This window comes from Sinohyriopsis cumingii, chromosome 17 (genome assembly GCF_028554795.1).
Source record: "Sinohyriopsis cumingii isolate HCF-2022 chromosome 17, ASM2855479v2, whole genome shotgun sequence".
Classification (NCBI taxonomy): domain Eukaryota; kingdom Metazoa; phylum Mollusca; class Bivalvia; order Unionida; family Unionidae; genus Sinohyriopsis; species Sinohyriopsis cumingii.
In genome coordinates, this window is record NC_142977.1 from 5002083 (window position 1) to 5024067 (window position 21985).

General features: G+C 35.7%; 1 protein-coding gene across 1 annotated transcript in view; it reads left to right on the plus strand.

Annotated features, from left to right (window-relative positions):
- LOC149777677 (uncharacterized) overlaps nucleotides 1-21985 on the plus strand; it is a 193720-nt gene that overhangs the window by 157247 nt on the left and 14488 nt on the right. The window contains exons 37-41 of the mRNA XM_089940394.1: nucleotides 1933-2130; nucleotides 9259-9346; nucleotides 11766-11838; nucleotides 15035-15127; nucleotides 20085-20282. Of these exons, the coding sequence (XP_089796520.1) occupies nucleotides 1933-2130; nucleotides 9259-9346; nucleotides 11766-11838; nucleotides 15035-15127; nucleotides 20085-20282 (650 nt within the window). The remainder of the gene's footprint in view (nucleotides 1-1932; nucleotides 2131-9258; nucleotides 9347-11765; nucleotides 11839-15034; nucleotides 15128-20084; nucleotides 20283-21985) is intronic.

Here is a 21985-nt window from a genome sequence, read left to right on the forward strand (position 1 = left end):
ACAATATACTTTGAGCTGGGAGTCATTTATATTGCAGTATGACACAATATACATTGAGCTGGGAGTCATTTATATTGCTGTAGGACACAATATACTTTGAGCTGGGAGTCATTTATATTGCAGTATGGCACAATATACTTTGAGCTGGGAGTCATTTATATTGCAGTATGGCACAATATACTTTGAGCTGGGAGTCATTTATATTGCAGTATGACACAATATAATTTGAGCTGGCAATTATTTATATTACAATATGACATATTACACTGGGAATCATGTATATTGCAATATGATACAACATACTTTGAGCTGGGAGTCATTTATATTGCAGTATGACACAATATACATTGAGCTGGGAGTCATTTATATTGCAGTAGGACACAATATACTTTGAGCTGGGAGTCATTTATATTGCAGTATGGCACACTATACTTTGAGCTGGGAGTCATTTATATTGCAGTATGGCACAATATAATTTGAGCTGGGAGTCATTTATATTACAATATGATACAATATACTTTGAGCTGGGAGTCATTTATATTGCAGTATGACACAATATACATTGAGCTGGGAGTCATTTATATTGCAGTAGGACACAATATACTTTGAGCTGGGAGTCATTTATATTGCAGTATGGCACAATATACTTTGAGCTGGGAGTCATTTATATTGCAGTATGGCACAATATACTTTGAGCTGGGAGTCATTTATATTACAATATGATACAATATACTTTGAGCTGGGAGTCATTTATTTTGCAGTATGACACAATATACATTGAGCTGGGAGTCATTTATATTGCAGTATGGCACAATATACTTTGAGCTGGGAGTCATTTATATTGCAGTATGGCACAATATACTTTGAGCTGGGAGTCATTTATATTGCAGTATGACACAATATACATTGAGCTGGGAGTCATTTATATTGCAGTATGACACAATATACATTGAGCTGGGAGTCATTTATATTGCAGTATGACACAATATACATTGAGCTGGGAGTCATTTATATTGCAATATGAGACAATATACTTTGAGCTGGGAGTCATTTATATTGCAGTATGACACAATATATATTGAGCTGGGAGTCATTTATATTGCAGTATGACACAATATACTTTGAGCTGGGAGTCATTTATATTGCAATATGATACAATATACTTTGAGCTGGGAGTAATTTATATTTAGAAAAGAAAATCCCTTTCTGATAGATGTTACCATCTTTGGTAACCCTAACTGGACTTGCAGTAAAAATTGGTACCATCAATAGTTATGGTGTCATGGTTGACACTTGATTGTGAGGTACATGTAGTTCCCTTCTCAGAATATTAAATGATTGTTTTCCATATTTATGTTCCAGCCAAAATTTATATTTCGGTAGAACCATGAAAAATGATGCCCACAAGAATAATTGAATTTGCTGTTATCATGTTATCATTTTCATTTGGGCAAAAGTTTCTCAGTTTCATTGGGCAATAGTTTATACATTTTTGTGGGGCAATAGTTTATACATTTTTGTGGGGCAATATATTTTAATCATTTCATTGAGCATAGCTTATCAGTTACATGGACAATAGACTTCCCAGTTTCATGGACAATAGTCTTCCCAGTTTCATGGACAATAGTCTTCCCAGTTTCATGGACAATAGTCTTCCCAGTTACATGGACAATAGTCTTCACAGTTTCATGGACAATAGTCTTCCCAGTTTCATGGACAATAGTCTTCCCAGTTACATGGACAATAGTCTTCCCAGTTACATGGACAATAGTCTTTCCAGCTTCATGGGCAATATTTTCTGTCACTTTCCTTACTTTATGCCTAACAATGTTCTGGAAGCAGTATCCAGTAGTTTGAAAATCTATGCAATATAAAATAAAAGGCTTGTCACGTATGATATAGAATCAGATAATAGCTTGTATTATGTTACAGGTATGCAACCAAACGCTGAGCTACAGTCAAAAATTGATGATATGTGGTTGCCACAGTGTGATTCAAGGGGGCAGTTTCAGCCCACACAGTGTAATAGAGCCGGAAATCGCTGCTGGTGTGTTGACCCACAGGGACAAACAGTGTCAGGCACAGAGAGGAAAGGAAGTGTTGGTGGCAGTAGACCTTCTGTTTCATGCTGTAAGCCAAGTTTATTCAAATTACAATGTCTATCATGATGCTATGAAAAATGTGCACAAAAGTCTAATATATTTCTAATTTAAATGGTAGCTGAAATGCAGAGAATCTGGTACCCTGGCTAACATTTAGTATCTAAAAGGTACATGGCTAAAATTTAGTATCCAATAGGTACCCTGGCTAACATTTAGTATCCAATACATATCCTGGCTAACATTTAGTGTCTAATAGGTACCCTGGGTAACATTTAGTATCCCACAGGTACCCTGGCTAACATTTAGTATCCAATAGGTACCCTGGCTAACATTTATTATTTAATAGGTACCCTGACTAAAATTTAGTATCCAATAGGTACCCTGGCTAACATTTAGCATCCCACAGGTACCCTGGCCAACATTTAGTATCCAGTAGGTACCCTGGCTAAAATGTATTATCTAATAGGTACCCTGGCTAAAATTTAGTATCTGATAGGTACCCTGGCTAACATTTAGTATCCAACAGGTACCCTGGCTAACATGTGTTATCTAATAGGTACCCTGGCTAAAATTTAGTATCCAACAGGTACCCTGACTAAAATTTAGTATCCAATAGATACCCTGGCTAAAATTTAGTATCCAACAGGTACTCTGGCTAACATTTATTATCTAATAGGTACCCTGTCTAAAATTTAGTATCAACAGGTGCCCTGGGTATGATTTAGTATCTAATAGGTAACCTGCCTAAAATTTAGTATCCAACAGGTACCCTGGCAAACATTTAGTATCTAATAGGTACCCTGGCTAACATTTAGTATCTAATAGGTATCCTGGCTAAAATCTAGTATCTAATAGGTACCCTGGCTAAAATCTAGTATCTAATAGGTACACTGGCTAACATTTATTATCTAATAGGTACCCTGCCTAAAATTTTGTATCCAACAGGTACCCTGGCTAATATTTTGTATCTAATAGGTACCCTGGCTAACATTTAGTATCTAATAGGTACCCTGGCTAATCTGCCAATCAGTCATCACCTTAGTATTGCTAATCTGCCAATCAGTCATCAACTTAATATTGCTAATCTGCCAATCAGTCATCACCTTAATATTGCTAATCTGCCAATTGGTCATCACCTTAATATTGCTAATCAATACAGTGTGCATGAATATCATTCAAATTTTTTCGACATGTTCTATTTATGGAATTCAAAAAGATCCTGTTAAATTCGTAAGACTTGAAAAACACAGACATTGCATGGCAGCATGGCTTAGTAACATAAAGGTATTTAGAAAAGTTTTGAATTGTTATTTGTACTTAGGTGTATGCAATGGACATGTTCATGTCATCTTAGTAACATAAAGCTATGTACAAAAGTTTTGAATTATTATTTGTACTTAGGTCTATGCAATGGACACTAGCTCTCATACATAACATACCTATTCTGAAAGTAGAAAAACAGAAGCCTTCAAACCTGAAATATATGGACCAGAGTCAGACAAATCATGCACCTTGAGTCCAAAGAGCTAATTTAATGCAGGGCAGGGCTACCAAGTATTGATCACCAGTAGCCCTGTGTATTACTATATACCATCACTTGGTATACATTTTTCTTTTCTGAAATATGAAAATGTTTATACTGAGAAAATTTATTACCAAGTTCAATTATGAGGGAAAATGGCTTTTTAAAATGCTGACAGTTTCATATTTATGTGACTATTATGGGATACTAAATGTTAGCCAGGGTACCTGTTAGATACTAAATGTTAGCCAGGGTACCTGTTAGATACTAAATATTAGCCAGGGTACCTGTTAGAGGGTACCTGCTAGCTACTAAATGTTAGCCAGGTACATATTAGATATTAAATTTTAGCCAGGGTACATATTAGATAAATAAATGTTAGCCAGGGTACATATTATATATTAAATGATAGCCAGGGTACCTGTTGATACTACATTTTAGCCAGGGTACCTATTAGATAATAAATGTTAGCCAGGGTACCTATTAGATACTGATTGGCAGATTAGCAATAATAAGGTGATGACTGATTGGCAGATTAGCAATATTAAGGTGACGACTGATTGGCAGATTAGCAATATTAAGGTGACGACTGACTGGCAGATTAGCAATATTAAGGTGACGACTGACTGGCAGATTAGCAATATTATGGTGACGACTGACTGGCAGATTAGCAATATTAAGGTGATGACTGATTGGCAGATTAGCAATATTAAGGTGATGACTGATTGGCAGATTAGCAATACTAAGGTGATGACTGATTGGCAGATTAGCAATATTAAGGTGATGACTGATTGGCAGATTAGCAATATTAAGGTGATGACTGATTGGCAGATTAGCAATAATAAGGTGATGACTAATTGGCAGATTAGCAATATTAAGGTGATGACCAAATCAATCTTGAAAACACATTTTTTCTTAAAATGATGATTTTGAGGTAATAGTGTTTTTTATTGACATAAATTACTGATGGTTGTTTCCAATTTATGTATGTTTGCTTTCCTCTATACTGTTTGACAATTTACATATTCAGAAATTCACAGATAGACTGAAGTAATTTAGAAATCTTGAAATTGCATGAATTTTTAATACAGATGCCATGAACATGGATTTTAATGATGGCATTTTTGAATTTATTTTAATGTGATGCATGATACATAATGTCATTCTTAGCACCATAGCAAATGTTTAAGTCAGATTTACGGGAAGGGCAAAATGCATATTAATCCATCATTTAATTTTGTGTGGTATTTTGGTTGATTATTTTTGGGTCATTAAGCATTGGGAACTAATGCATGCTTAGACATCGCACAAAAATTTAAAGACCAAAACCAAACTGATCCTTTTGGGCTATTTAGTAATCAAAGCGTAATCAACTGATCTTTTGGAATTACTTCTGACTGCTCAGAGAATAATCCATGTTGACAAACTTCAAAAACAGAAGATGGCCAACTCTGGTGACAGAATCAAAGGGATGGTAACTGTTTCATGCTGCTTGAAATCAGCACAGGAGACTTGATGTTTTGTCAATAAAGTATGGCGAAATCTCTGACAACATGAAATCAACTTATCAGTAATATTAAGTGTTCGTTTATATTACCAGTAAGGTGATTTCATGTTGTCAGAGATTTCGCCGTACTTTATTGATAAAACGTCAGACTCCTGTGAAATCAGCAACTGAATCATCTTGCCCTGCTTAAGTTAGATCACAGTCATGTGATGAGTCATGTAATCACAGTCATGTGACAAGTCATGTGATCACAATTATGTCATGTGATCACAGGCAGTATTGCTGTAAATATACTACACTGGAAGCAAAGGTGTGAAAAAGGAAGGACAGGAGATGCTTCTCATCTTGGGAGGAAATTCCTCCAGAATATTCACATGAATGAATTCATGCACATAAAAACAGAAAGTGTAGATTTCAACCAGTTCTATCCTTAAGAAAAATTATTCAGACATTGAAGCTTTAATCTTAGCATTATTGAACTCAAGGTATGTTACTGTTACCCACTTTATATAATGAAATTACACATTGAGGTTTCATGTTTAAGTCAAAATAGTCCTATTTATATATACACTTAGTCTCATACATTGAAGCCTTACTGTTGTCAAACAGCTCTATTTTTTGTTCCGACTTATTTTACACACATGAATAGTGGAAACAGTACTCATTATAATGCTCTCCATGAAATACATTGGATACAGTACTCATTATAATGCTCTCCATGAAATGCATTGGATACAGTACTCATAGTAATACTCTCCATGAATAGCATTGGATACAGTACTCATTATAATGCTCTCCATGAAATACATTGGATACAGTACTCATTGTAATGCTCTCCATGAATAGTACTGGATACAGTGCTCATAATGCTCTCCATGAAATGCATTGGATACAGTACTCATTATAATGATGTCTATGAATACTAGATACAGTACTCATTATAATGCTCTCCATGAAATGCATTGGATACAGTACTCATTATAATGCTCTCCATGAAATAAATTGGATACAGTACTCATTATAATGCTCTCCATGAAATAAATTGGATACAGTACTCATTATAATGCTCTCCATGAATAGCATTGGATACAGTACTCATTATAATGCTCTCCATGAATAGTGGATACATTACTCATTATAATGCTGTCTATGAATAGTGGATACATTACTCATTATAATGCTGTCTATGAATAGTGGATACATTACTCATTATAATGCTGTCTATGAATAGTGGATACATTACTCATTATAATGCTGTCTATGAATAGTGGATACATTACTCATTATAATGCTGTCTATGAATAGTGGATACATTACTCATTATAATGCTGTCTATGAATAGTGGATACATTACTCATTATAATGCTGTCTATGAATAGTGAATACAGTACTCATTATAATGCTGTCTATGAATAGTGGATACATTTCTCATTATAATGCTGTCTATGAATAGTGGATACATTACTCATTATAATGCTGTCTATGAATAGTGGATACATTACTCATTATAATGCTGTCTATGAATAGTGGATACATTACTCATTATAATGTAGTTTATGAATAGTTGATACAGTATTCATGTCTGTGGGAGTCATAAAATGGAGTGTATGATATATATATAATTCCACTACTGAATTAAGAAATGAGATTCGTCACATACATAGCTTGTGACAAAAACTGTTGTTATATGAAGGGCTTTATAGTAAGGGAGTGTCATGCTTTTTGATGATCAAATGATGAATTGTGACTCTTTGGAAGTAGTTTATTCTTTTGGTTTGTACTGTCAAATGACTCTTTTGATATCTGTACATCAATGATCAGGACTTTGCACTTATTTGGAACAGTGGAATGTCCTCAACACCAATTCAACCTTGTCTGCTAGGTCATCTTGACTGGTGAAATGCCTTCAGGACCAGTCCAATGTCATCTGGACTGGTGAAATGCCTTCAGGACCAGTACAGTGTCATCTGGACCAGTGCAATGCCTTCAGGACCAGTCCAATGTCATCTGGACTGGTGAAATGCCTTCAGGACCAGTACAGTGTCATCTGGACCAGTGCAATGCCTTCAGGACCAGTCCAATGTCATCTGGACTGGTGAAATGCCTTCAGGACCAGTACAGTGTCATCTGGACCAGTGCAATGCCTTCAGGACCAGTCCAATGTCATCTGGACTGGTGAAATGCCTTCAGGACCAGTACAGTGTCATCTGGACCAGTGAAATGCCTTCAGGACCAGTACAGTGTCATCTGGACCAGTGCAATGCCTTCAGGACCAGTCCAATGTAATCTGGACTGGTGAAATGCCTTCAGGACCAGTACAGTGTCATCTGGACCAGTGCAATGCCTTCAGGATCAGTCCAATGTCATCTTGTCTGCTGAAATGCCTTCTGGACCAGTGCAATGTCATTTTTGATTGGTAGAATGTCCTTTGGACCAGTGCAATGTCATTTTTGATTGGTAGAATGTCCTTTGGACCACTGCAATGTCATTTTTGATTGGTAGAATGTCCTTTGGACCACTGCAATGTCATTTTTGATTGGTAGAATGTCCTTTGGACCACTGCAATGTCATTTTTGATTGGTAGAATGTCCTTTGGACCACTGCAATGTCCTATTCACAAAAATCAATGTAACCAGTGCCATATCCTCTGAAGCAGTAGTATGTTCTCTGGACCTGTGGAATTAACATAGACCAGTGAAATGTCTTCTGTCCTCTGGACCAAAAATTTGCTCATTACATGATTATCCAGACAATAATTCATCTTAAAAATGCTTATCCCTCAGCAAAGATAAGAAATATGAGTGTCCAAGCATGGAAGCATGGTAAAGTGAACAAAAAAAAACAAAACAAAAAATACATGAAAATGTTCCTAAATAATTTCTGCAGGGTTTGTCAGAAGTTTTTAACTGTGTAGAATAATACAGAGTATTAAGAAACTTTGTGTTTATATATATAAAAAAAATTTAAGAATGGATGGATGGATCATCCATGTTTACATGTGCAGATACAAATCTCTTGTAGCCTACAAGTCAATATGTATCTTTTTACCTGTCTACTTAGTTACCTACCGATTGGCCTACTTACCTACCTGCCTATTTACCTACCTACCTATTGACCTACTTACATATCTACCTATTTGCCTATTTACATATCTACCTATTGACCTGGGGCCCCGAGTGGCCGAGTGGTCTAAAGCACTCTTCGTTACGGATCACTGCCATCTCACCTCTGTCTGCGGTGGTTCGAGTCTAAGATTCAGCCAATGTGGGCATGTGAGAAAGCTTGCCAGTAGCTTCTCGTGGGTCGGTGGTTCTTTCTGGGGTTTTCCGGGTTCTTCCTCCACCATTAATACTGGCCGCCATGTATAGAGAATCATGCTGAAAAATGGCGTTAAAGCCCACAACAACAACCTATTGACCTACTTATCTACCTACCTATTTGCCTATTTACCTACCTATATATTTGCCTACTTACATGCCTACCAATTTGCCTACTTACCTACCTACCTACCTATTTGCCTACTTACCTACCTACCCATTGGCCTAATGACCTACCGATTGGCCTACTTACCTACCTACCTATTTACCTACCTACCTATTGGCCTACTTACCTGCCTACCTACTGACCTACCTACCTATTTTCTTACTGACCTACTTACATAATTGCCCACTTACCTACCTACTTATTGGCCTACTTACCAACCTATTTATTGGCCTACTTACCTACCTATTTGGCTACTTACCTACATTCTTATTGGCATACTTACCAGCCTACCTATTGGCCTACTTACCTACCTACCATTTGGCCTACTTACCTACCTACATATTTGCCTACTTACCTAACTACCTATTTGCCTACTTACATTCCTACTTATTGGCCTACTTACCAACCTATATATTGGTCTACTTACCTACCTAATTATTTGCCTACTTACCTACTTACCTATTGGCCTACTTACCTACCTACCTATTGGCCTACTTACCTACCTACCTATTGGCCTCCTTACCTACCTATTTGCCTACTTACCTATCTACATATTTGCCTACTTACCTTTCTACTTATTGGCCTATGCACATCTCTTTATCTATCTCAATTTAGTTTTGATTGAGTTATCTTCTCACTTTCAGCTCAAATAGAAGTCAAACAAACCCTTGTGAAATGGAGGATAGACAAAACATTCCCAACAACAGAAACTACAAAGAACAAAATAAAAGGGTAAGTAAGAAAACAAGACACTTATCCATGAAGAGATTATTCTGAAAAAGATGTGATTTTAAATCTGTTAATCTAGCCACTAATATTTGCCTTGCTGGCATATACACAAGTCAAGGTTGATCTTGACACACATTTTTTGTCTCTCTGGCATATATACAAGTCAAGGTTGATCTCGACACACATTTTTGTCTATCTGGCAAATATACAAGTCAAGGTTGATCTCGACACACATTTTTGTCTATCTGGCATATATACAAGTCAAAGTTGATCTTGACACACATTTTTGTCTATCTGGCATATATACAAGTCAGAGTTGATCTTGACACACATTTTTGTCTATCTGGCATATATACAAGTCAAGGTTGATCTTGACACTCATTTTTGTCTTGCCAGAATATACACAAGTATAATTTCTCTCAGATTCAACTTTGTTTCCTATGTTTATACGTTATATGTCTATCTGGAGTATGTTTTTGTATAGTTTTCTGTTTATTATGTCCAGATATAAATTTGTATTATTAATGTTTCCGTTTTTGTTTCTTTATTTCGGTATGATATAGTGTGCTTTTTGGAGGGAGGGATTTCTTGTTGTAGAAAGATGCATTTGCCTTTCCTTATTGTGTGTGTACCTGTACTTTATATGTAAATATGTAGAAAGATGTGACTTTATTTTGTGTGTGTGTGTACCTGTACTTTATATGTAAATATGTAGAAAGATGTGACTTTATTTGTGTGTGTGTGTACCTGTACTTTATATGTAAATATGTAGAAAGATGTGACTTTATTTTGTGTGTGTGTACCTGTACTTTATATGTAAATATGTAGAAAGATGTGACTTTATTTTGTGTGTGTGTGTACCTGTACTTTATATGTAAATATGTAGAAAGATGTGCCTTTCTTTATTGTGAGTGTACCTGTACTTTATATGTAAATATGCAAAGATGACCGTGGTATCCATCTGTCTGTCTGCCTGTGTGTCCATCATAAACAGTTTCATTTTATGACACGACTTTCAACCTGTTCAAAGTATTTCAATTGATACACATTTCAAGGCATGTATTTGTTATTTTACCATTGTAAACACAGCATTGGGTGCATAGTATATTCACTGAGAATTTTGAACTATAATTATGGGATACTTGGGAATGTGCTATCTGCAGATGACTTGCTTTTCCATGTCTTACACATGCCATTATAACACAGTAGTGAGACATCACATTCACATTTGGGTCACTGTAGCACAGTAGTGAGACATCACATTCACATTTGGGTCACTGTAGCACATTAGTGAGGCATCACATTCAAATTTGTGTCACTGTAGCACAGTAGTGAGACATCACATTCAAATTTGGGTCACTGTAGCATAGTAGTGAGACATCACATTCAAATTTGTGTCACTGTAGCATAGTAGTAAGACATCACATTCAATTTTGTCTCTGTAGCATAGTAATGAGACATCACATTCAAATATGTGTCACTGTAGCACAGTAGTGAGACATCACATTCAAACTGAGGTCAGTCTAGCACAGCTGGCACAATCCGCATTGAGGTCTGTTATGAGTATATGGTCTTAAGCTATGTAACAGAAAGGAAGTGAAACCAACAATTTGAATAAAATTCAACAAACAATTTATCTTCCAAAGTTACAAAGTGAAAATTTAAGAGGAACTTACAGTATTGTGAATTTAAACCCAAATAATCCTAAATGTCCCATCACAAGTCCCAAAGTATAGATTGATCCAAATGAATTTCGTTAGTTTTGCATGTCTTGGTGTATTACAAAAATATAATCCAGAATGTTTTTGAACAAGTCCTCAACAATCTCAAGGTAGTATTGGTCAAAAACGTCAATAAGCACTTTGTGATGTATAATTGAAATAAATAATTCCTCTCAGATTAAGAATGAATAATTGTTTACCAAAGCTTTATTTAGATAAATATCACTTAACCTGCAACATAATAGATTTTCTATGGAAAACCCCTCTACCGTAACTTATAAACAAGGCCAGGTCTTGAACTCAGATTCGAGTAACATCATGTTTACTTCTAAGAATAATGACAAACATCAAGTACGCATTAATTAGGCATGTGGATGAAAAGAAAATATTTTTAAACAAGATATTTGAAAATGGAATATATTTATGATAAATACAGGTTCATCACAAGTTTTTCTTCCACTTTTGTTTGAAATGCCTCTAATTTTTTTATATGAAAGACGTAAATAAAGTACAAAACAACATGGTTTACAAGATATAAGTGGATTCTTTTGTTACCCATCCTGATACATTATTGTACCCATTTTTACCTATATAAGTGCCTTAAAAAGTGTCATTATTGTTTAATCAAGGTTTATTTACTACTTTGTTTGATATCTTTCTGCTTTATCTCAGACTGATAATTGTTATTTTGTTTGTTTAAGTGAGATAAAGGCAAAACTCCAAGAAGTCTTAGGATGGCCAAAAGATGAGGTGGATAGAAGAGTATATGTTGAGGTAATTATCTAAATGGATATTTGAGTTGTATTTGAGGTAATTATCTCCATGCATGAGTGAGTTGTATTTGAGGTAATTATCTCCATGGATGTATGTGCTCTTTTTGAGGTAAACATCTCCATGATGTGTGAGTTCTATTTGAGGTAATTTTCTCAATGGATATGTGAGTTGTATTTAAGGTAGTTATCTCCAAGGATGTGTGTACTATATGTGAGGTAATTATCTCCATGGGTGTGTGAGTTGTATTTTAGTTATATGCATGGATGTGCAAGTTGTATTAGAGTTAGTTATCTACACACATGTTTGAGTTGTATTTGAGGTAATTATCGCCACAGATGTGTGATTTGTATTTAAGGTAACAATTTCCATGGATGTGTGTGGTCTATGTGAGGTAATTATCTCCATGGAAGTGAGAGTTGTGTTTAAGGTAATGTTTTCCATGCATGTATGAGTTGTATTTGAGGTAATTATTGTCATAATGTGTGATTTGTATTTAAGGTAATTATCTCCATTAATCTATGTACTCTATGTAAGGTAATTATCTCCATGAATGTGTGTACTCTATGTGAGGTAATTATCTCCATGCATGTGTGAGTTGTAATTATCTCTGTGGATGTGTAAGTTGTATTTCAAATGCAAGAACAAACTAAAGACCTAATAATGTTTTCTACCTTAAATATTTTCAGCATGTTTTGTTTTCTAATTTCATGGTTTTTGTTTTTTGTAATCATTATCATTATATGTTTTTTATGTTTTAGGTGTTGTTTAATGTTGTAAAGTGCTTAGAGCTTCTAAAAATTAGGCACGGTACAAAGTCCTCATTGTTATTATTATTATTATTATTTGAGTTAGTTATTTCCAAGGATGTTTGAGTTGTATTTGAGTTATCTCCATGCATGTGTGAGTTGTATTTGAGATAATTATCTCCATGGATGTACGAGTTGTATTTGAGATAGTTATCTCCATAGATGGGTGAGTTGTATTTGAGCTAGTTATCTCCAAGGATGTGTGAGTTGTATTTGAGTTAGTTATCTCCATGCATGTGTGAGTTGTATTTGAGTTTACTTAGTTATCTCCAAGGTTGTGTGAGTTCTATTTGAGCTAGTTATCTCCAAGGATGTGTGAGGTGCATTTGAGCTAGTTATCTCCAAGGGTATGTGAGTTGTATTTGGGTTAGTTATCTCCATGGATGGGTGAATTGTATTTGAGTTAGTTATCTCCATGCATGTGTTTTGTATTTGAGATATTTTTCTCCAAGGATGTGTGAGTTGTATTTGAGATAATTATCTCTATGGATGTGTGAGTTGCATTTGAGGTAATTATCTCCAAGAATGTGGGAGTTGTGTTTGATGTAATTATCCCCATGGATGTGTCAGTTGTATTTGAGATAATTATCTCCATAGATGTGTGCATTGTATATGAACTAGTTATCTCCATGGATGTGTGAATTATATTTGAGGTAATCATCTCCAATGATTGGTGAGTTGTATTTAAGGTAGTTATCTCCATGCATGTGTGAGTTGTATTTAAAGTAGTTATCTCCATGCACGTGTGAGTTGTATTTAAGGTAGTTATCTCCATGCATGTGTGAGTTGTATTTAAGGTAGTTATCTCCATGCATGTGTGAGTTGTATTTAAGGTAGTTATCTCCATGCATGTGTGAGTTGTATTTAAGGTAGTTATCTCCATGCATGTGTGAGTTGTATTTAAGGTAGTTATCTCCATGCATGTGTGAGTTGTATTTAAGGTAGTTATCTCCATGCATGTGTGAGTTGTATTTAAGGTAGTTATCTCCATGCATGTGTGAGTTGTATTTAAGGTAGTTATCTCCATGCATGTGTGAGTTGTATTTAAGGTAGTTATCTCCATGCATGTGTGAGTTGTATTTAAGGTAGTTATCTCCATGCATGTGTGAGTTGTATTTAAGGTAGTTATCTCCATGCATGTGTGAGTTGTATTTAAGGTAGTTATCTCCATGCATGTGTGAGTTGTATTTAAGTTAGTTATCTCCATGCATGTGTGAGTTGTATTTAAGGTAGTTATCTCCATGCATGTGTGAGTTGTATTTAAGGTAGTTATCTCCATGCATGTGTGAGTTGAATTTGAATTAGTATCTCCGTGGATGTGTGAGTTGCATTTGAGATAGTTATCTACATGGATGTATAAGTTGTATTGGAGTTAATTATCTCCATGGATGGGTGAGTTGTATTTGATGTAATCTCCTATGATGGGTGAGTTATATTTAAGGTAGTTATCTCCATGCATGTGTGAGTTGTATTTGTAGGGTCATGTTATACGGGGATTTTAATAGGGGTCATATATCATATTATATTGGGATTTTAATAGGATTAATATTATAATGGGATTTTAATACGGTCATGGTATATGGGGATTTCAATAGAGTTATGTAATATTGGGATTTTAATAGGGGAAACATTATATTGGGATTTTAATATGGGTCGTGTGTCATGTTATATTGGGATTGTAATAGGGTCATGTAATATTATGATTTTAAATGGGGTCATGTTATACTGGACTTTTAATTTGGGTCATATATCATATTATATTAGGATTTTAATAGGGGTAATATTATAATGGGATTTTAATATGGGTCATGTGTCATATTATATTGGGATTTCAATAGACTCATGCAATATGTGATTTTAATAGGGGTCATGTTAAACAGGGATTTTAATAGGGGTCATATGTCATGTTATATTGGGATTGTAATAGGGTCATGTTACATTGGGAATTTAATTAGGGTTATATTACATTGGGAATTTAATTAGGGTTATGTTACATTGGGAATTTAATTAGGGTTATGTTACATTGGGAATTTAATTAGGGTCATGTTACATTGGGAATTTAATTAGGGTTATGTTACATTGGGAATTTAATTAGGGTCATGTTACATTGGGAATTTCATTGGGAATTTAATTAGGGTTATGTTACATTGGGAATTTAATTAGGGTTATGTTACATTGGGAATTTAATTAGGGTTATGTTACATTGGGAATTTAATTAGGGTTATGTTATATTGAAAAGTTTGTATTGAGGTTGCACTATTCTTTTTCATTAAATATAACAACTTTGTGTCTCATTTAAAATCTACTTCTTTTCTCCTTTGTCATAGCATTGCTTAATGTCTGTCATGTTTGTTCATCATTTCCTGAGTATTTCTTTCTTTCTATCCTAGCTTCGAGCAGGTAGCATTATTGTTGAGGTAACAATTCAAAATGAAGCTGGAAAACTGGATGCGGTGTCTGCAGGAGAAATCATTTCCACAGCCGTAAGTTACCATCTCGTTCTCATAGAACTTATTGGATGGCCTTTTGTCTGATGTCCATCCATCTGTTAGGAATGGCCTGTTGTCTGATGCCCATTCATCTGTTAGGAATGGCCTGTTGTCTGATGTCCATCCATCTGTTAGGAATGGCCTGTTGTCTGATGTCCATCCATCTGTTAGGAATGGCCTGTTGTCTGATGTCCATCCATCTGTTAGGAATGGCCTATTGTCTGATGTCATTCCATCTGTTAGGAATGGCCTGTTGTCTGATGTCCATCCATCTGTTAGGAATGGCCTGTTGTCTGATGTCCATCCATCTGTTAGGAATGGCCTTTTGTTTGATGTCCATCCATCTGTTAGGAATGGCCTGTTGTCTGATGTCCATCCATCTGTTAGGAATGGCCTGTTGTCTGATGTCCATCCATCTGTTAGGAATGGCCTTTTGTTTGATGTCCATCCATCTGTTAGGAATGGCCTGTTGTCTGATGTCCATCCATCTGTTAGGAATGGCCTGTTGTCTGATGTCCATCCATCTGTTAGGAATGGCCTGTTGTCTGATGTCCATCCACCTGTTAGGAATGGCCTGTTGTCTGATGTCCATCCATCTGTTAGGAATGGCCTATTGTCTGATGTCCATCCATCTGTTAGGAATGGCCTGTTGTCTGATGTCCATCCATCTGTTAGGAATGGCCTTTTGTCTGATGTCCATCCATCTGTTAGGAATGGCCTGTTGTCTGATGTCCATCCATCTGTTAGGAATGGCCTGTTGTCTGATGTCCATCCATCTTTTAGGAATGGCATGTTTTCTGATGTCCATCCATCTGTTAGGAATGGCCTGTTGTCTGATGTCCATCCATCTGTTAGGAATGGCCTTTTGTTTGATGTCCATCCATCTGTTAGGAATGGCCTGTTGTCTGATGTCCATCCATCTGTTAGGAATGGCCTGTTGTCTGATGTCCATCCATCTGTTAGGAATGGCCTGTTGTCTGATGTCCATCCATCTGTTAGGAATGGCCTATTGTCTGATGTCCATCCATCTGTTAGGAATGGCCTGTTGTCTGATGTCCATCCATCTGTTAGGAATGGCCTGTTGTCTGATGTCCATCCATCTGTTAGGAATGGCCTGTTGTCTGATGTCCATCCATCTGTTAGGAATGGCCTTTTGTTTGATGTCCATCCATCTGTTAGGAATGGCCTGTTGTCTGATGTCCATCCATCTGTTAGGAATGGCCTGTTGTCTGATGTCCATCCATCTGTTAGGAATGGCCTGTTGTCTGATGTCCATCCACCTGTTAGGAATGGCCTGTTGTCTGATGTCCATCCATCTGTTAGGAATGGCCTATTGTCTGATGTCCATCCATCTGTTAGGAATGGCCTGTTGTCTGATGTCCATCCATCTGTTAGGAATGGCCTTTTGTCTGATGTCCATCCATCTGTTAGGAATGGCCTGTTGTCTGATGTCCATCCATCTGTTAGGAATGGCCTGTTGTCTGATGTCCATCCATCTTTTAGGAATGGCATGTTTTCTGATGTCCATCCATCTGTTAGGAATGGCCTGTTGTCTGATGTCCATCCATCTGTTAGGAATGGCCTGTTGTCTGATGTCCATCCATCTCTTAGTACAAGTTTGTTATTGCTACTCCTCCTTGAAGGATTGTGCTGAAATGTTCTAAACAAATTCAACTCAGTGTCTGGTTTATCCAAAATGAAAACGGGCACCATTAAGACATCCTGTCTGGTTGACCCTATGGCCATCTTGAAAATCTTACCACTACACTTAAAGAGATGATCATATCATGGTGGTTATGGTGGGAGGAACTTCTTATGATGTCTGGTTGGTTCTAAACAAAAATGGTGCTGATGTGACTACAATATGGCCATCTTTTTTAACACGTGCTATTGTTTCTGGATTAGCTATATGCCATGATTCCAGTGTTGTAGTTGTCATTATCATCTGGAAGTCACATTAAGCACTATAAACTTGTAATACTGATTTCAGTAATTCAGATTATGTTACCTGTAGAATTGTGTATTGTTGTTAAACTGTAGGTAACTTCATAAAAAGAGATGATATGAGACCTATGTTGCATGCCCCAGTTACAGCAGTAACCACTCCAGTTCCTCCAGTAACCACTTGAAAGAAAGAGACAGAGTAGAAATGACCCTCTGTATGTCATTTTAAATCTGGCCAGTGACATGATGCCATTTTCATTAAAAAGGCTAAATTAACAACATAACTTTTTTATACCCCCAATGAAGATTTGGTTGTGTCCATCCATCTATTTAGAGAAGTGTGTTCGAAACATTGTACAAACACTACTCAGTGTTGACAGAAAATGTATCCAAGCATTTATTTGTATTCAAATTTTAAATGACCTGGTTAAATTTTAGGCCATTGTAGCAATTTTTCCAACATTTTGCACAGTTGGAACTATTTGGACTTAGATTTACAAAAGTGCAAATTTGATAGACTTGTTTATATTCATATTTAGCTAACATGACTAGAGTTTTAGAACATTATGGAAATATGAAATTAAGCAGACATACATGTCAGCGATTTCAATTCAACCTTTCAGGTTGTTTTAGGTTGAACCAGTTGATTAGATGCATGACTCATCTTGGCCATGTTGTTTTGCATTACATGAATGCTATAAGAACATAAAGCCAATTTCATGTCATCATTTGACTTGGAAGACATTATAGTGTTATCTTCGAAAGGAAAATCTCATCTAGAACAAGTCCTAGTGTGGGAGAGGGGATGAATACCAACAAAAATCTATCACAATACATTTCCTGCAGATGCATAAAAAATGTTGCGGCAACAAGCAATGTTTTTGTTAGTCAAGAACAGAAAACTATTGACAACATGCACTCTTCCTTCTATAAATGTTTTTATAAAATTTTATGTTCAGTGACAAGCTTGTCTGGTTTGAACTCAGCCCCTCATCAATATTGTGCTAATTTTCTTTATCATGTCTGCATGTTTAGTTACTAATTAAATTTCTCAAAATTAAGAGATATTCCAAATTAAAAGAGATATTCCAGATGTGCAGTTTAAGTACTTTGTGGTTCTTTTTGTGCAAAGTTTCTCTGTTACTTTGCCAATACTTCCTGTCTCATGCAGGGAATAATCTACATTAAATTTTGATTGGTGGTTATTATTTACCCAGGACTGGAAAAAATGATAACCACTGATCAAAATTCAGTGTACCATTTTTCACTGCATGACAAACTGAAAGTGTAGCCATCAAATTAGATCAAAGTAGACAAGATACAAATCAACAGAGTAACTTCGCATAAAAGTGGTTTCTAAATGATGAGTAAAATACTTCATTGTGCACGGGGAACACATTTGGAATGTCTCCTTTATGCTGAACATGCAGTTGTGATAAATAGCATGGAATTGGTGAGGGGGGTTTAGGAACCATGTTGTTGTTGTTGTTGCAGGGTTTAATGCCATTTTTCAGCACACGATAGGCTATACATGGCGGCCAGTATTAATGGTGGAGGAAGAACCCGGGAAAACCCCGGAAAGAACCACCGACCCACGAGAAGCTCCTGGCAAGCTTTCTCACATACCCGCATTGGCTGAGTCTGAGACTCAAACCCACGCAGACAGAGGTGAGATGGCAATGATCCATAACGGAGAGTTCTTTAGACCACTCGGCCACTCGGGGCCCCTGGGAACCATGTCATCTTGTGTTAATTTGTAGAAGGCAAATAGGTGTTAATAAGTTTTTATTTTTAAATAAAAATGAGTGTATGTGCTTGTAACAACTGTATCAGATGAATTTTCAATTTAAAGAATTAAATTGTAAATGACCAATAATTATTCATGACTGCTAATATTAAAGTAACTTATTTAGGGTGAGCATTATTTTGTATCAATTTTCACCTCTTCTGATTTGTTTCTATGAAGCTATTTTGATTATGTGTTGGTATTTGATGAAAGAGTGTAAAAAGTGGAGCCTATGTAAAAAAATCAAGGACCAGTCTATACTAACTGCTTATCAGTAATATTATGGTTCACACTATAATTAGTTGAACCTAGGTTAAAAAAAATCAAGGATCAGTCAACACAAACTGCTTATCAGTAATATTATGGTTCACACTATAATTAGTTGAACCTAGGTATAAAAAAACCAAGGACCAGTCAACACAAACTGCTCATGTAATATTCTGGTTCACACTATGATTAGTTGAACTGAGGTATAAAAAAAAATTAGACCAGTCTACTCAAACTGCTCCTCACATAAAATTTTGGTTTACACTAAGCTTTATCTGGCTAGCACAGTCTGTTTGTCAGATTATCTATACCTTTAAAACTTTACTTCTTTAACGGGCTTTGTTGTTAAACAACACAAGATACATTTGGGATTATTTGTGAGTGTATTGGAGATGAACTTGCAAAACACATCTGAGATTACTTGTGTGAAGTGGAGATGAGCTTGCAAGACATTTTCAATAAATAACTGAACTTCATATTTTACAGGATTCACAAATTCATGAAACTTGAAAATCAATTAAAGGCTGCAGGAATCGCCAGTGTAGCTGTTTATTAAAGGCTGCATAAATGGGCATAGTCTAGCTGTTTATAAAAGGTTGCATGAATGGCCATAGTGTAGCTGTTTATGAAAAGCTGCATATGCCATAGTGTAACTGTTTATTGAAGGCTGCAGGAATGGCCATAGTGTAGCTGTTTATTGAAGGCTGCAGGAATGGCCATAGTGTAGCTGTTTATTGAAGGCTGCAGGAATGCCCATAGTGTAGCTGTTCATTGAAGGCTGCAGGAATGGCCACAGTGTAGCTATTTATGATAAGCTGCATATGACATAGTGTAGCTGTTATTGAAGGCTGCATGAATGGCCATAGTGTAGCTGTTTATTAAATACTGCATGAATGGCTATACATAACATATTTCATAATTTGTTTATTACACTCTTCCTTGAATTGCATGCAGGCAAATTCTGGTGACATTACAGTCAACGTAGATGGTGAAGTCTATAGCCCCACAGCAGGTTCAGGAGCCCTCACAGAGGTCCAAGCAGAGGCACCAAAGAAACCTGCCAGTGAGGATGTGGAGGAAAGAAACAAAATCATAATTATCGTGGTGGTTGTGGTGGGAGGAACTCTTATAATAGCCATCATTATATTCTGCGTAAGTACTTGATCAATTTGCATAGCTGATTGCGCCAAAAAAATACATAAATGAAAATTTCAAAACATTTTTCTGCGTAAGTACTTGATCAATTTGCATTGCTGATTGGGCAAAAAATTCATAAATGAAAACTTCAAAACATTTTTCTGCAAAAGAATGCAAAATTGAAAAGACATGGAGAAATAAAAGATCTAATAGTGTGACTGCATCATTAATTCTTTCATGTTTGTTTTGCCAGCTAAGGCAGTAGAAATTTTTTATACTTTCTATCTCATTAGGTACATTCAACAAAAGGGAGGTCTCTTGTTCAGTTACTTATTATTTCATCTGCTGCTTATATTTTCTTTCCTTAAAATTATTTTAGTTTCAGGGTTTTAGTTTTAAATTTGAAAGTACTTTTTGCAAGCATGAGCAGCTTTTGAAAATTACTTGACTTGCTGAGTGAAAGTTGTATTTATTTTTAAAATGTCAAGAAGAAAGACATACAAATCTAGCATAAGTTATCTTTACATTTCACACTGGAGTGTTCTTTTCAAACCTGCTTGCATGTATTTTAATCCATCTATTTTGCCAGTTTTAGTGGCCACTTCTCAAAAGGGAAGGTCACCTTAGAAAAATTACTCATCCGTTTACAAAACTACATGAAATCATGTTACAAAAAATATTTGAAACTGTTAATTAAAGAACTAGCTGAAATTGTCAGTTACAAAACTACTCAAAACTATCAGTTAAAAAACTATGTGAAACTGTCAATTAAAAAACTACTTGAAATGGTCAGTTTCAAAACTGCATGCAATGGTCAGTTACAAAAATACTTGAATCTGTTAGTTACAAAAGTACATGAAACTCTAAATTAAAAACTAATTGTAACATTCAGTTACAAAGCTACATAAAATGGTCAGTTACAAAACTACATGAAATGGTCAGTTACAAAGCTACATGAATTGGTCAGTTACAAAACTACATGAAATGGTCAGTTACAAAGCTACATGTAAAGGTAAGTTACAAAACTACATGAAATGGTCAATTACAAAGCTACATGAAATGGTCAGTTACTAAATTACATGAATTGGTCAATTCAAAACTACATGAAATGGTCAGTTACAAAGCTACATGAAAAGGTAAGTTAAAAAGCTACATGAATTGGTCAGTTAAAAAACTACATGAATTGGTCAGTTACAAAGCTACATGAATTGGTCAGTTACAAAACTACATGAAATGGTCAGTTACAAAGCTACATGAAAAGGTAAGTTACAAAACAACATGAAATGGTCAGTTACAAAGCTACATTAAATTGTCAGTTACAAAGCTACATGAATTGGTCAGTTACAGAATTACATGAAATGGTCAGTTACAAAACTACATGAAATTGTCAGTTACAAAGCTACATGAAATCGTCAGTTACAAAGCTACATGAACTGGTCAGTTACAAAACCACATGAAATGGTCAGTTACAAAGCTACATGAAATGGTCAGTTACAAAGCTACATGAAATGGTCAATTACAAAACCATATAAAATTATGGTCATATACATGATACAACATGAAACTCAATTAAAAAACTACATGAATCTGTCAGTTACATAAGCTACTTGAATCTGTCAGTTACAAAAGCCACTTGATTCTGTCAGTTACAAAAGCCACTTGAATCTGTCAGTTACAAAAGCCATTTGAATATGTCAGTTACAAAAGCCATTTGAATC